General features: G+C 45.0%; 3 protein-coding genes across 3 annotated transcripts; 1 reads left to right on the plus strand and 2 right to left on the minus strand.

Annotated features, from left to right (window-relative positions):
- Window positions 1–5001: 5001 nt before the first annotated feature.
- LAESUDRAFT_762093 (uncharacterized protein) lies at window positions 5002–7801 on the minus strand (the record flags this gene model as incomplete). The annotated part of the gene is made up of 4 exons (XM_040913028.1): window positions 5002–5049; window positions 6530–6880; window positions 6941–7316; window positions 7491–7801. The coding sequence occupies 4 exons, from the start codon at window positions 7799–7801 to the stop codon at window positions 5002–5004; spliced, it is 1086 nt and encodes a 361-aa protein (XP_040761054.1).
- Window positions 7802–11563: 3762 nt separating this feature from the next.
- LAESUDRAFT_762094 (uncharacterized protein) lies at window positions 11564–11971 on the minus strand (the record flags this gene model as incomplete). Its single annotated transcript, XM_040913029.1, has 2 exons — window positions 11564–11686; window positions 11738–11971. 2 exons carry the CDS (start codon window positions 11969–11971, stop codon window positions 11564–11566), a joined length of 357 nt encoding a protein of 118 aa, XP_040761055.1.
- Window positions 11972–13689: 1718 nt separating this feature from the next.
- Window positions 13690–15216, plus strand: LAESUDRAFT_716321 (uncharacterized protein; the record flags this gene model as incomplete). The annotated part of the gene is made up of 5 exons (XM_040907241.1): window positions 13690–14007; window positions 14140–14206; window positions 14564–14740; window positions 14888–15121; window positions 15170–15216. The coding sequence occupies 5 exons, from the start codon at window positions 13690–13692 to the stop codon at window positions 15214–15216; spliced, it is 843 nt and encodes a 280-aa protein (XP_040761056.1).
- Window positions 15217–17076: the final 1860 nt, after the last annotated feature.

Genomic DNA, 17076 nt, shown 5'->3' on the forward strand with positions numbered 1-17076 from the left:
CAGAATGTACATAGAGTATGTTGTGCCCTTCTACCTCACATTGTGTATTTGCTATTAGCAATTCATCTCTTAATGATATGCCAAACATATATATGTGTTTAGTCAGACCAGTTCTAACTATGCTGTATTTGATCGTTCAAAGTACAAATTATATTACAACATACTCAATGAGCATGATCTGTGTGATTGTCATAACCCAAAGCGGTTTTTTCAGTATAAACAAGTGAACTGTGAGGGCTATAAGATCTGTGAAAATGTCAGCCACTGTGAATTCTCATATTTGATAAATAGCTGACTTTTTCAAAGGTGGTGGAGCCTCAAATGTTTTTTTAGTTTAACTGACACATGGCAATTAAACCTATTGCATAAAATTCACATGCATATTGCTCTAAAAAGTTAAGATATGGATCAGTCCTTCAAACAATGCCATCATAGTGTGAAATATGTTTTTACAAACTGAGTATTCTTGCCCTTGAATTAGAAAACATATCTGCACAGGATAGCAATATATCATAGAATATGAAGTACAGGTAATTTTTCATATCCATTTCAGATAGCTCTTCATAAAGCAGAGTCAAAGATAAGTTTTAGAAAAGATATGGCTGAGAAAGGGACACACATTTTATAAGCTAAAACATACTCCTGTTTGAGAAACAAAGTGAGTTCACACACAGATACTCTGCAGATGCATTATGAATGTATGAAGTTAGAATTCTATCTCATAAAGTGTGTTCTATTTCTGTAGAAAAAGTGATGATTATCTTTCATGATACAAAATCTGTTGTATTCTCTATTGATCACAAAAAATGCATAATTACCTACAGATTATGTTCCATTATACCATTGTTATTCTCTTCTAACATTAAAGTCCATCATTCTGGTGTATATTATTGGATCAAGTCAATTGACTGTCACTTTGTTTTATCTATCTGAAACTTTCTACAATCTTGGATAATGATAAAAGTAAAAATGCTTGAAGGCACTTGAGGTTAAAAATGCTTTATTCAACCTGTGAAGCATATTACAAGAGAACAAATAGCAAAAGGGCTAGCATAATGCTCAAGGTCAGAAATAATGCTGTGAATTCTGTGAATTGGTAAAGCTCTTCTAATGAGACAAATTTTGAAACACTGAGGAGTTTATGAAATATCTTTCATGATTGAAATAGATTCATCTTAAGAAATTGACTCTATAATGTGACACACCAGTGATAATCAACACCAATAAGGCTGCAGGTAAGGCTACAGAGTGTTGTGTTATCAATGGCAGAAAGAGTGTATTGGCACAATAAAAGGTAAGACCTTCACAGTATAGGAGTTTTCACGATGTATCCTTGATACTCGTATTTACGTGAATGGTCCACATGCATGCCAGGTAGAATGAATGTCTCGAGCTCTTCTGCAGTCCATTGATACACTCACCCATGTTTCAAACCTCCACTGAGCAATGAAGGGTCATGGTTTGTGAAATGCAAGTGAAATTCATAAATGGTTCAAAAGATGCGAGGAGTGCAAATGTCCATTTGTCAGTTGATTAGAAATATGAAGGATGATGTTCGACTTTGTAGGAACAAAGACAAGCAGTCGTGATGTCTGGTCACATATCTCAACAATAGGGTTCTTATCAGAGTAAGCCAGTGCAGCAATGGAATGACGGGTTGAAATAGAGAGTTGATTATGTGATGTTGAATGAGATTGAGCGAGGCATCACATCAGGAGTGAATCTCCTTGCTGAAGTAGTGATCAAATGACAAGCGATGAGAATTATATGTCGATGAATGATAACGCGTACCATCAAGCATCATCGCAGCTGTGAGTGGCTTCGATGAATGGACCCAGTGAACGTGAATCAATGTGAGACGTAAAAGATCCCATGACGATACATTTTCCGATATCGATTCATATAAGAAGTCAGTCATTTGGTATGGAGGCACCATTTCATACACAGAATACACACTCATCGAAACACTCAGTAGTGGTACACAATGCTATCCATTCAGATTGTTGATTGAAAAGCCTTACCTGGCAAATGCGTCCGTGACAAATGACAAGATTTATGATGGAAATATCGACGATCCACACCTTCAGATGTAAGAGGGTTTCTTGAAGGTGCTCATTCTAACCTATGTGACACCGCAGGTATATACTTAATGCACAATTACAGACTATATCTGCATATGTGACGGACCAGTTTCTGAAGGAGGGGCATCCAGAGATGGTCAAGAATTTGCAAGATTATGCTAACGTGATCAACACTCCACACATTGGATGTCCAGATAATGTATTCTTTACATCATGGCAATTGAACCTCGCTCCTGCCCAAGCTGACAGTAGTGACAAGTGACGGCTCTGATGATGTTATCAGTATTCCATTAACAGTGATGATCAGCAAATGAACTCAACAAGTCAATGGGAGTTTTTGATAAAAAACATCACGACAACTTTGACAGTGTCATAGAAATGTCCTGCATGACATGTGGCTCAAATTTGCTATCAGAATATGACAAGAGACTCTTTTCTTTCCTGGTCAAGGCATATACTTTGTTCTCACCCCTAGTCGAGTGATCTACTTCATGGGGTGCATAGACCATGATGAAATGGCTCCCATCACCCTCGCAGGAGAGGAACTGCTGTCTTGGACATACAGATTCACTGTCATAGGATACTCATCCAGTGCAATGATTGAAGGCTCATTGAAGCATGCCATGGCAGCTTTGCCTATGGCTGCATTATCTAACACGTCAGAAGTTTTGTCATTTGATCTGTGACACATGTAGTGACAGAATTTGAATAAACATATGAAATGTTCTACAATAATATCTCTAGGAGGACATCTCAGCTGTTTTCCTAGATAGGACTTGATAGAACAGTTCTTATCTTATTAACTCTTCTGATTTGGCTAACAGTTCAACAGCTCAGCTAAGTTGGCAGCAGAAACAATATCACAAAAGGCAAACTGACTAAGAATAGAAATGGTATCCTCAGTAAATCAGTGATAAAATCTGAATTGTTGTCTTGGGTTAAGGTTTGAACTGTCCACCAAGAGAAAAACTACGGAAACTGCAGTGATGTTCACTTGAATGTTTGCTGAAACTAAATCTCAAATGTTGTTCCATTTCTCGCTCATCGGCCGATTTTGCAGCTACTCAAAAGTCAGTCATCGACCATTCAGTGGTATGCTGACTGGTCGCAGAGCGTGTGATCATCCCACTGCTCAACTCAAAGATGGCTAAGGTGCGGCTGATCTTCGTAGCTGTTGCAGACATGGGATTGTCAATAACTATGATGCTGGAGAGATTATTACTCGTATGCATAGACAAAAATGAAATGTTACATTGCACGCAAAGAAGTTCGATTCTAATCCACAGTGCATGACTACTAACAACACAAAGAGCTCATTTGCTACATGGTCCTTCCTGCAGTAATATTGTGAGCACGATCCATTGTGTGAGCAATACGGCACTGCAATCTGCTGCTTGGATGAGATTGCCACTCTAGCGGGACATCCTTTTTGGGGCAGAAGCGAAGATAGTGGAACATTGTGCCTACGAGCTGCTCTGAAACTGGGTAAAAGGCTAGCTCCAGATAGTGCTCTGGCCTCCACATGCATTGCTGCCATGTGGATGAGCTCAAGGGATCATGCTGTTGAGGTGGTACACTATGGACAGGAAATGAGGTACGCGTTGGTGACGAGTATAGCTGGCCCTCAAAGATGAAGACTGAAAGTGGCATGATCTGTATGGAAAAATGAGTGACATCTATTATAGATGGGTTGGTGTACATACGTGTACACTGGCTACTGTCTGGTGCAATGCCTTTGACTGTCAACATCAATGTACAGGAGACTGAAGGATGTGCAGTTATGCCACAGCAGTCAACACTGATGCAATCGTGATGAAGTAAAGGTAATGTGTCACACTGGTCAACACTGATGTGATTGCGAGCCAGGAGAAAGTGTGAACAAACAGCAAGACAGAATGCATTGGTGAGATGCGTCGCAGCACACAGCAGTCAACACCGATGTGATCATGATGAAGTGGAGATAATGCATAATGTGTCACACTGGTCAACATCAGTGTGATCGTGAGCCAGGAAAAAGCGTGAACAGACAGCAGGATGGGATGCGATGCGATGAGCGTTGACATTTTGAATGTAAGGGCTGCATTTTCCGCGAGGAGCACCTAAGCGTGTTAGCTATATATAGTTCCATCAGAGTCGGCTGAGATATACATATATACTGTTTTTATCTAATCGTGTCAGTGTTGACCGACGTGATTGTGCTTAAGCTTGTTTCCTCTAATTGTGCTGGTGTTGACTGCTAGGACTGTTTGATGAATCTCCCATGAAGACTGACGTGTCCATGTCTCAATGGTGTTGATCACTGAGATAGCTATGTCAGACAGTTTTGCTCAAAGTGGAAGTTCTCCATGACATGCAAAGTCATGAACACTAATCGGTGAGTTCACATTCTTTGCTCACATCTGTGATTCAATATTCGGTGTTCTCATTGCTTCAGCTCATGCAAAGCAACAGATGTGACCATCTGTTGTGCTAACAGCAATGTGATGACTTTCTTTCAGAATCGTTGGGGCAAGGGCGATAATTTCGCTTCCACAGTCGAAGTGTTGATGAAGGCAACATGCGAGAGCAGTGAGGAGGTGAAGAATTTTTGTCTCCCGAGCAGAGCTGTCAGTGAGTTGCAAAGAGACATCAGGAGAGAATCGCGTATGGTTCATGACACTAGTTCCAATGGGTATAGGTCAAAATGAAATCAGACTAAAAGGTTACATCTTGGACAGATGTGAGTGAGTGGCCCAAGTAGGAAGATGGGCAATACCTACCTGATTTAGTTCTAATACAATGACATGATCCTTGAAAATAGCATATTCAGCAAACTGTGAGAGCACCCACTGAACCTTCACCTCCTCTAGTGTTTGGGACCTCTCCGTCGACCACGTTCAGGCAGGAAAGTCAGACCATCAAGTGAAAGGATCCGGGCCATTCAACATTGCTGGGAGGTATCGATGAACAGCGAAGCGAGGATGTCCATCTATGATATAGATGTGTTTAATAGAGCCTGCGATTGCAGGAGATAAACGGTTGCCATGTGGATAGAATATAACCAGACTATTATCAATGTGCGTGCATGCTCGAGCAAAGATGACATGATTAACATGAAGGTGAGCCCACAAAGAGACTCGCAGGAGATCGATAAGTGTCTTGAGATTCTCAGAAGTCTTTGTCATAGGAAGTTCCTTCACTGCTTCCTCATCGGCAGCGATAATCTCATAGATATGAGCTCCATCACTGGGCATTTCTCTGTACAGCTTTTCGAAAAGTATCTTGCACTGTCAAACACCATCTGGAGCATCAGGTCGAGAGAGCCATCACCTTAGATTCACTCCATGCAAGAATGTGCTATGAATAGTTCCCTTAAGCTCACCTTTTTATACAATTCAATATGCAACAGTGAGAAGAGAGAAAAATGCGCACCGAATTTGTGGTTTGTTGGTAGACGTTGCAGTTGACAAGCAATGATAGATGAGAGACTGCTCACGACAGTCAACACCGTTGGGATGCATTGCTGAATGAGGATCATCGGGGCAGAGATAGATGCTAGAGACTGCTCCCGATGGTCAACACCATCGGGATGCATTGCTATGAGGGTCGTCTGGAGAGAATCATCTGAATAATGGGAGACTAATTTGGGGTACCTAATTTGGAGACAATTGAGATTGTTGGAAGATCTAGATCTATATAGATGCTTCTCTCAGATTGACTTAAGTGCCAGGCCTCTTAGATTGACTCAAGCGCCCATTGCAAAGACTCTCCCTCTAATTGCATCAGTGTTGACCAACGTGATTGCCTGCTTTCACACCTCTCAGGCTCTACTGAAGAGAACAGATGGTGACTGCAGTCCATCCAACAGAAATAAGTGCGAGCTCACATTGATGACCGAAGTAGACCAAAGTACAATACAATACAGTCAAAAATGCACGCATAATGTTCGACATGGTGATACTAGCTAAAAGTCCAGTGCAGATACAGCACAGAAGCATGACTGAAAAGCACGAGAGCCTCCGCTCCTACATACTCAATGTGGGAGGGGCATTCAATGAGAGGGGCATCTCTCAGCATGAGAGCCTCTGCTCCTACATACCTGATGTGAGAGAGGCATCTGATGAGAGGGGAATCCCTCAGCATGAGAGCCTCTGCTCCTACATACTCGATGTGGGAGGGGCATCCAGTGCTGTGTTCCCTCTGTCAAAACTGTGCATGCATTCTTGCCTCAACGTCAGCCATGCTGGGAAAGCAGCCTTGCTCGTGCCAGGCATGGTGACCTGCGCTTGCGATTTGAGAGAAGTTTCTGACCCTGAACTTGGTGGATCAGAAACAGAATCAGAATCATCTGCTCCCTCACACATTTTGGTCTCAAGGTTGGCCAAGGTGAGGGAATGAATTCTCATGGTCGCTTCCAATTCTCCTCTCCTTCGATGTTGCTCAGAGGCCTTTTTGCCAGCTCGCCTTACAGATTTATACTGGTCCCCTCTTATGGCAGCCTGTGTGGACATCTTTTTGTCACCTCCCACATCCATGCTGGAACCTGGGTGTGTCTGTGACTCTGGCGACAGGAAGTGCTTGCTGAACCCTTCAAGGTCAGCTGCCGATGGGAAGCACATGGGGAACTCTTCAGGACTGAAGGTGAGGGGAACATCGAGGGAAGGCTTTAGTGGCACCTCGTTCAGTGTCTGCACAGGTTCTTGGTGAGCAGTGTGCTCTCCCTCTGATTCAGATGTCTGCATGAATTCTTGGTGAGCAGTGCGCTCTCCCTCTGATTCAGACATCTCGACACTCAGCTTTGGTGGCACCTTGTCCAGTGTCTGCACAGGTTCTTGGTGAGCACTGTGCTCCGCATCCAGCTCAGATGTTTTAGCACTCACCTCCGACCGCACCATTTTCAGTACCTGATCGAGCTCTTGATGGGCACTGCGCTCTGTCTGCAGTTCTGACTGCACCTTGTCCAGCATCTGTTTCAGCTCTTGACGAGCACTGCGTTCTGTTTGCAGCTCCGACTGTGTCTCGTTCAGCATCTGGTTTAGTTCCTCCACCATCATGCATGTTTCATTGAGCTTCAAGACCCTGATTCTGAGCACTGATTGTGCTGATTCCAGCTCAGACCACGTATTAACCAGCATCTGCTCTAGTTCCTGATGAGCACTGTGTTCTGTCTCCAGTGTCTGTGCTAGTGAGTGAGCATCGTGCTCCTCTTTCAGCTCGGATGTTTTCAGCTTCAACCGCATATTTCTGAACCTTTGCCTTAGTATCGTGTGAGCAGTGCACTTTTTTTCCAGCTCAGACATTCTGGCCTGCAGCTCCAACCGCATGTTGTTCATCGTCTGCTCTAGTACTCTGTGAGTCTTGCACTCTGCATCCACCTGATGTGTCATGGCCCTGAGATTTTCATCTAGCTAGCCTATATTGGCCATGTACTGCAGCTCAGTCTCATCATTCCACAGCTGCAGCTTCACTTTGTTTAGCCTCTGCCTGAGTTTCCGGTGAGTGTTATGCTCCTCATCCAGCTGTGATGTCTTGGCTTCCAGCTCTGACCGCACATTGTCCAGTGCCTGCCCAAGTTCCTGATGTGAACTGCTCTCTGCCTTCAGCATCTCCTCCAGAGTGGCATCCTTAACATGAATCTGCTCCTCCAGAGCGGCATCCTTAACACAAATCTGCTTCTCCACTTCAGCTTTCGCACATTCTGCGGTTTTCTGGGCTTTTTTGGTGGCATAAAGTGCAGACATTTAGGTCTAATAAGTTGTCAGACCAATGCAGCTTATCTATGAATGCATTGTTACTCACCAACAATGTGAGCAGAACCACGATAATATAGGGGAAAAAGCTAGATCATCAATGTAGGATGAGGATTTGGTCATCCAGCACTTTCAACGAACGTAGCCTGCCACGTAGGTCCTCAATACACTTGCCCAGCATGTACAACGTGTGCTGAGTAGTGCTGATGTCCTCAACGATGTAATGATGATAAGATAATGCCTCGCCGAGAGCCCCAGTAGAAAGCCGTTGAATATTTAATTCTCGACGATTGTAGCCAAGCCAGGTCCAAGGAGATGACCAAAGCTTGTCATGAGCAGCGTGGATTTTGACCTGCTTGTAATGAGCAGTGCTGGTAAGTGTTGAAAACTGTGATATTACAAATTTGAGGTGGTCGTCATTAAGGCCAACACCAATGGTGGAATCATCCAAATTGCTGTCCAGCGTAGTAATTGATCTAAAGAAGATGTCCATTATGGTCACCTTGGTTTTAACAGAGGACCAAGGCCATCTGAACAGTGAGTGTGCATTCGCAGATTTGACTTTGGGGACCATCTGATCATTGCTGGCCAGAAACCTTGAGACAATTGTCAGTGCATTGAAAAGATCATCTATTTTAAAAAGACTTACCAGTTGAAAGCATCTTTTACGCTGGTGCACAGTCTGCCCAAAGACTGCTCAGTTATTTTCACATCCTCGGGGAAGGTACCTACACCCATTGTGGTTAAGTTCACAAGGTGTCACGGTACCACCAGACAAGAGATCAAAAAGACTAAAAAAGGACAGTCACGTGGAACGTGCCACCCTGATCCCTCTGATCCCAAAGAATCCCCCTGAACCCTATGTGACACAAGAGCCTCTAACTTACTAGTCGATGTGGCAGGTGCAGGAATGGGTGAGAGATATATGAAGGAGCTGGTAAGCTCAGTGGGTGCTACAGGTAGTAGACGAGGAGAAACAATCTGAAGTTTTGTCCTCTACATGGCTGGTCTTATATACACATACAGCAGGCTATCTTATCTAAGCTACCTATCTACAGGTATAAGCTAATGGCCATACATGAAACAATAGGATGTTCAGAAGTAGAACAATAAGTGGGAAGATCGATGGTTGCCGCAGTAATGCGTGTGCACATCGTGCCCATCTTGGTTACCCTTTTGTTCTCTGATGTGAACATCGTGACTATCTGGGCTTCTGGCTAAACTATTAGAAAGCGGAAGGCCGATGTGTAACAATAGTTCTTGTTCCCTTTGTTCCCAAATGGGTGCCTCTATTGTATCCTGGAATAGACAGATCCGACTGTATCATCCGTGGGTCTGAACCATAACATGTGATGTGGACTACCTGATCTCTACACATCACGTCTGTGGCTGAGTGGTGTGAGATATTGGTGAAGCACGTGATCTGTGGCATGAGAAAAGTCACATGCGGACTTTGTGGTGAAAATCTGTGACACAAGGTCATCTACGTTTTTCATTTTGATTCCAACAGGTGAGAACTGATGGCATGCAGTGTTGCAGATCACAGATATGTTCACCAATTGTTGAGATAGATAGGTCTGTTCTTCCAGAAGCCCAGAGAACTCAGATGGAAGACCTAACCACGATACAAGAAGTGCACAGGAGTGCAATCAAGGGTAATATGGTGGAGGCCAGCATCGCATAGATTTTGGGATGCATCATAATGGCCTTGAGGATGCATCACAGTGGTCAACACCAATGTGATTGTGAGCCAGGGGAGAGTGAGAATGGTAAGACAGGATGCATTAGTAAGATGTGTCACAGCGATCAACACTGATGCGATCGTGACAAAGTGGAGATGGGTGAGCCAGGGAAAAGCATGACATGACAAGGACGAGACACGTTGGTGGCTGAACAAATTAGTTATCAGCTTAGTCATTAGCTTCTCCTTAGCTCTATGGCTCTACTTGCCTGCTCAACATTCAACTCTCACTCCTCTGATCATGTCAGTGTTGACCGACGTGATTGAGATCACTGCTCTCTCTTCCCTCTAATCATGTCAGTGTTGACCAGCACGATTGCAGTCACTCTTTTCTTGACTCTCGACTCTTTTGGCTCTCTTCTAGTTACTTTTCTGCTCAACTCTCGACTCTCTTGGCTCTTTTCTAGTTATTTTCCTGCTCGACTCTCTCCCCTCTAATCGCATCAGTGTTGACCGACATGATTGAAGTCATTGCCTTCTTTCTGCTTTACAACTCTCTTCCCCCGATGCGATTGCAGTCACTGCCTTCTTCTACTTTCACGTGTCTGTGTTGACTGAGGTGAGGACGAATCAACAGACATGAATGGCCAATCGGCGCAGTCAGCGCAGTCAGACTGCCCTCATCCACTCAAGATGAGCAAGTTCTCACTGTTCACATTGCATATTTCAAACATCATGTTGTGGACCGACGTGAGCGAGTTCTCGCTGCATATTGCCAAACTGAGCTATGATGTGCTACATTGTACGGAAATGTTCTTGACAATCACAAGCCACTGTAAGACTGAGCGAGGTCATGGACCCATTGGTATCCCTCTCTCGAGACGTGCAAAATGTGCTCCACATACTCATCGGTGCGCTCATTGAGCCATTTTTCATTATAGAATTTGATAGATAGGTCGCAAACAGGCTCACATCTTGTGAGCTTGACGACTGTGGTGTCTCCTTGAGACTAAGCAATATGCCTCTCATGATGATGTCACAATGTTGGCTTGGATCCTCTGTTGCTGTAGCCACTTGCTACGTCCATGCGCACATTGTCGATGATGTCCATCATGGCATCAAAATTGTGCCTCCACAGAAGGATGGTAACTTGATAGCAAGGTCGGTGTGTAACTTCCTTTGTGGCTGATTCATCTGAGCTCATGCCATTGTCCCCCAAGATTTCGAGAATTCTCAAAGATTTGACCATTGTGACTTCATGAATTGATTCTCTGCAAAGCGGATTTTTACATTGCAAACCTGCTTTCTCCTTTTCCAATGCTGTGTGAAAAATTTAGACTGGTGCATGTGCTTAAACGCAAAATTATTACCTTGCATCTGCGTTCTCACTTCCTCACCTGCTTGCAAACCCCCTCACGATGTTGGTATCACCACTGGTCAGCCTTGGTCCTCGACTTCTGCCTCGCCTGCCCTGTGACATGATCCTGCATGACTAGAGGCCAGACATTGAGCCAGCCTGAGCAGATGCGCTTGAACTTTTCCAGAAAGGCATCCTCTCAATATGCTATGGAAGCTGTTGCAACTAGCTGGCCTCCCTTGGCTGTCAAGCACCACAGCTCCTTCATCTGTCTCTTACACAGTATGCTGGCCAAGTAAGAACAGATTGCACAATTCCATGGATTGTTGTACGGTGATTCGGTGGTGAAGTGGAGATCTTGTGTGTTAGGGCCCGAGCCAAAACCTTGCAAATAGGATTTAACTACATCTACCGGCATGGCAACGTGGCTGCTAATGAAGTCCTCATCTTCAAAAGCATCAAAATACTCTGCAAAAATCCGCCGAACTTCACTCAAATGGAAAGTACGGTCACCCAAAGCCGTGAATCTTCAGCGGTCAGCTTCAACTTGATTTGTCTCAGCCTTATTCCTAGCTCGTTGCCTCTCCGCTGTCTTATCCAGAGGTGGCAGCAGAATCAGTGCATTGATTGATATAGATGCCACCATTGATGAAGACGTGCATAGCGGCAGAGGATTGTGCACACCACTTGGGTTTTCTGATGGCAGCAGATATTGTTAGGGAGATGGTGATAGAGACTGCATGTGATCAGAGGCTTGTAAAAATGGTGTAGATTCTCGCATCATTGACAGGAGTGGAAGCGGAGGTGGTACCTGTTGGGAGAGAGATAGTTTGAGGACCTATATCTCATCAGTGTCTTTTCAATCACATGTCCTGGATGATTGTCTCACCTGCATATCAGCATTGACCTTTGCCTCTAGAGCCAGCATTTTGTGCTCACGATCAGCCGCTAGGCGATCCCTCTCCCTGCGAGAATCTTTCTGAATGGTTTCGATTTTGGCAGTCAATTCCATAATGGCATTGTCCTTCTCTCTCAAGTCCAGCTGAAGGCGGTGCACCTCCTGCAGGCTGTCATGGAGTTCTGTCCATATCTCCACATTCTTATCAGCATGCACCGCAGCCATAGCTTGCAGATGACTGTTCTGTGCCACAATCTCGTCCTGTTGAGCACAAAGCTGCTGCTCATATGGAGCTGCTCGTCGAGTCCATTTTGCTAGCTCACGGCTATTCTATGTCTGTGTCCTAGATGTGTCCAGCATCTCCTGCACTACTGCAAGAGTTGTAGTTAAGTCATTGCTGTGAGCCCGCAGTTCACCTTGCAATGTAGTGATCTGTCAGCATGCCATTCTTAACGTGCTACTGTCAGAACTGCTCGCTTGGTGACATAGGCACCTCAGCATTGCTTGCTGATATAAACTCGGAGTCTCCACCTCCACGATGTGAACCTTTAAGCTCTGCAAGGCCAATGACGATGATGCCTCACTCTCATCAGATGGAGACAGTCTGCGTGAGTTTCTGGGCATCTCAGATGGTGTGGACGTGGTGAAAGCCACTTGAAGACTGGATGATGGGGTGGTGATCAAAGTGACTTGGAGACCGTGGGCCACAGACAAAGCAGCTTCATTTGTTTGGAATATCTGGGATGGTAACGGACTTGGCAGCATAAGAGATTGCTTGATGGCCCGAGGCAATGTAGGTGGGGGTGAAATTTATCGGTGAAAAGGTTTGAACTGGAACCACATCACAATTTGAGCAGTCTGAAGTGAGTTTAATGTTAACAGATGAAGTTCTGACACTGATGAAAAATGACATGTACCAAAGAATCGACTTCCATTGGCTGCTCATTCAATTCCTGGAATGTGTCTGGCATTCCACTCATCGACTCCGACTCCTGATGTAAAGTGCTATGGGCAGAGGAATGGCCCAAATCCATTGTATGGAAAGTGACGATTGCTGATGAAAACAGGAAGCATAGAGAGGAGGGAGATTGTGATGGTTAATGAGCTACGAAGACAGGACACGCTTCTGATAACCTGCGCTGATGAATGAACGTAGGTAGCACAGAGAAAAGTGCTCATGCATGTCAACACTCACACGAGAGGAGTAGATGAGTTTGGTAGGTGAGTTTGGTGGGTGTGTAGGCAGCCTTTTATAGATTGTCCAGTTAACAAAAAAAACTGTGAGCAGTGGACTAGTATTTATTGTCGAAGTATACACGAGATGATAATAGAGGTGTGAGCAGCTGGTATCAATGGACTATTTTTTGTCAAAGTATAGGCGAGACAATGAACGGCAAGATAATAGAACTAAAACTGTGAGCGGCTGGTATCAATGAACTAGTTTTTTTGTCGAAGTATAGGTGAGACAATGAAACAACCTTTTATAGATGCGAGATAATAGATACAACACAACAAGCTTATAGTCTAACAAGCGGTATAGATGAGATAATAGATGTGAGATAACAGAAGCTTGGTATGCACTGATGATGTAGGACCAGCTTATAGTCTAAAAGCTTGTTATGTGCTGATGACATAGAACTGCACCAGTTACTCAGTGATTTTCCAGTGCCGGACGCAACTTCGAACATAGAGCAAGCACACTCACGTGCTCATGTTGACCAATGTGAGAACATGAGGGACTCCTCACATTGTTCCATTGCTCCCTTACATCATGTTCGTGTTGGTGTTGACCGACGTGACTGACTCTCCACTGCATTTTCATTACATTGTGTTGGTGTTAATCAATGCGACAAGCTCTCTACTGCATACTACATCGTTGAATGATGCTAGCTGGTTCTCGCTGCACATTTTCAAATCAACAATTCTAGTATTACACTGACACCATGCTCGACTTTAAGTATAAGCTAGGCTCTCTGACATCTTCATTAGGATCAGACTCAGACTCAGCTGTTGTCACCGGACCACACCGTGCAAGTGTGATGGTGACACCAAAGAAGAAAGTGGTACCCATAGCAGTCCACAGCACTCCTTCTGAACCATCCTCTGCAAATTCAGAGCTCAATCCAAAGGTGACCGTCATATCTATTAGGTACAATTTGGATGCAGAATTGGGTGGATGGATGGATTTTGGTGGTGTAGAAAATGTCGCTGGATTCTTGTGGCAATTGCTGGATGAAGGACTTCATCCAAAGGAAAAAACAGTTCTTTGACAAGGCGTACCCAATTATCTGCGCAAGCATTGTCTGAACGGATGATCGACGCTGGACGCAGACTTCAGACGGGAGTTTCAAATGTATTCCATCTTTCTTGATATATTCTGCTCTATCAAAAAGGATTTCCAGGATATTGTATCAGGGAAGATCAAGGGTACCGCAAAGAACGTGTACAATGTGAAGCAATGTCACTCCGTGTCAAAATTAGCTACCAGCCCAGATTTTGTGGTGCACAGCGACAGTTGCCATATTTGTTTTGAGCCTACAGGGCCCAAATATTGCCATATGCATAGCTTTGTTGACTTCAAGTTGGATCATGACACGAACAGGCAAAAGAACAGGTTACAGCTTGCTGCATATGCCCACCAAGCTCTCATTGACCAATCAGACTGTCACTTCATATTGTCGTTCATCATAACTAATAAGCGACTTCAGATTTATGGATACGATAGAAGTGGCAAATGATACTCTGACTTGGTCAATTTCCACACCCATCGTCATCTTCTCATCCTCGTGATTCTCATTCTCCTATGGTCCGATGAAGTATTTAAAGATCCTGATATCGTGTTCTATCCAACAGCATGCATCCCTCCAAAGATCGAGGCCATAATTACATTGCGGGATTTCAATATTATTCCTCAGGTTGTGGAGGTTATCGATCAGAAAGTGCAGACCACAAAAGATGACATCGTCATGAACGCGATGCGCTACACTCGTTGCTGTGCAATTTGATCACGTGAGATGACCTGCTGGTTCAGGACCGTCAGAAATAGTCGCTTTACGTGCATCTTGAAGGATTACTGGCATGCAGTTAATTGATCCTCAGAGGCACAGACATTGTCATGTGCCTTGAATCTCAATGGAGTAGGCCAATTGATGGCGTTCAAGGAAGGAGAGAGGGTTTCCGACATACAGGGGAAGCAATTTCTTATCAAGCCCACTTTATTTTTGCTCGAGAAACATGACACTGATAGAAGTGTCGAAACCTCTTATGCCACCAACCGCATTCGATGCCAACTCCTACTTGAACGATACAATGGACCGTTATCGTATGCACCGGACCCTCAGATGTTCCTCATAGCATTTCGCGACTGCGTCTGTGGTAAGTCGTGTGATAAATGTAAGTGACCTTGTCATGTCTAACTATCAGATAGGGCACAGGAACTTGCTCTTGAAATGAAAAATTCTCCACCGTGATGTCAGCATCAACAATTTGATGTATTTTTCTACTAAGCGGCAGTACAATATGGGAAAAATCATTGATTTGGACCTGGCGGCCAACGTCGAGAAGCTGTGGAGTTTGAATAAGGATGGTGGAGCAACTGCAGGCAATTTGTGAACAGTGAGCATATTCCTTCATTTAAGCGATGCTCACTTACTTATGGCTTTGTGTATGTCAAGGGCACATACGCATTTCAATCAGCGAAAGTACTGTTTACTACCGACAATAACATCTCTATTTTCAGCCTGCACGATCATATGGACGATCTGGAGTCATTCTTCTATATGTTTGCATATTATTGTGCCATGCTGCAGAGGCTGACGAAGGATGCGCAGCCAGTTGCTATGTTACAGGTTGAAAAATTCAAGGTTTGGGGCGATATCACTGAGCATGCAGAACAGTGCACAAATTTAAAGGTGTCAGCGTTGACCAATTCAAGCTGGCTGTCATTGTTCCAGGTGACACCTTACATGCACAATGCATGGACATTGGTTTCAAAACCAATGTGGGACTTTCTGCATACTCACGTCATCTTTTTTTTTTTTTTTTTTGCATTTATTTCTATCCCGTGCTATGTGCAGTGTTTAAAGGGAGAATGTACAGGCACAGGCGTACGCTACAGTGTGGCGCAACTCAGGGTGGGCACAACGAAGGGGAGGGGGAAGAAAGGGTGGCAGAGCTGCAGGTGGGGCGATTAGCCTGGGTCGAATGAGGCAAGGCTCGCAGAAGTGAAAGCAGGGGTGGTGGCAATGAAGAACGCGAGATGGTCCAAGCTCTCTGGGTGTTTCCATAGGTGGCGGAGGTGGGTGCGGGTTGGAGTGGCAATGTCGAATAGAATGCACTGGGCGTCATCGTGCAGCGGGCAGCTAAGCAGAGTGTGGGTGCGTGAGTTAAGGAGCGCAGGGTTGCAAATGCACCCGCGAAAGCTACGGTGATATCGGGAATTAAAGAAAGTGCCGATGTGGCCATGACCGATGACGGCCTGGACAAATCGACCCTCGGTGTTTCGAGAATAGTCTCCTGAGCGGAAGATAGAATGAAGGGTGGTGGAAGGAGCCCAGGGCCAGGCTTCACGCAGTGCAGTGGGACGATCAGTAGCCGCATACTCCACCTGCCAAGAGGAGGTCACTCGCTCACGTGCCCACCTCCGCACCCACGCAATTGTGGGGCAGACACTTTCGGGTTGGGACACAGCTGCCTTGGTGAGGCGGTCGGCCACTTCGTTGCCCAGTACACCATGGTGACCAGGCATCCAAACCAGCGTGATTTTCAGGTTAGGGAAATCGCCCATGAGCAGCGTGAGATGGTTTCAGAAAGTGAGTGAGAAGGGCTGCCCTGGGTGGGGGGTCAAGAAAAAAAGGAGAGACAGGGCAGCGCGGTTGTCTGCGCAAATGTAAATGGTGGAAATGTTTGGATAGGCAGTAAGGAAGCCTCAAAAATAGGAAGACACGGTCGTGATGGTGAAGAGCTCCACATCAAAGACCTCGGCTCGATGCCCCATTCCTCATGCATGTTGAAATTTTAGGGCAGATTGATGGTAGATACATGCACCTGCTCCTGCTGCACGATGACGGGGGGCTGGTAGTGGATGAGAGGTTTGGAAGCCATCGGTGAACACCCAGAGGGCTGTGGGGTCTGAAAAGTGAGCGGATAAACGTGGGTTAAGAACAGAGTCTACATGGTGGATGGATGCTTCCTTAGTGGGAGCAGGAATGAGTGTGACTACCCGCGTGCCCCATGGGTGCAGCGCCTCCCATGGTGGCTGGAGGAAAGGGTTAGTGTGCATGGGGTCACGTGGCAGTTCCTCCTCTAGTGTAGTGACCGGAGTGTGCTCT

Source organism: Laetiporus sulphureus (genome assembly GCF_001632365.1).
Source record: "Laetiporus sulphureus 93-53 unplaced genomic scaffold LAESUscaffold_41, whole genome shotgun sequence".
Classification (NCBI taxonomy): domain Eukaryota; kingdom Fungi; phylum Basidiomycota; class Agaricomycetes; order Polyporales; family Laetiporaceae; genus Laetiporus; species Laetiporus sulphureus.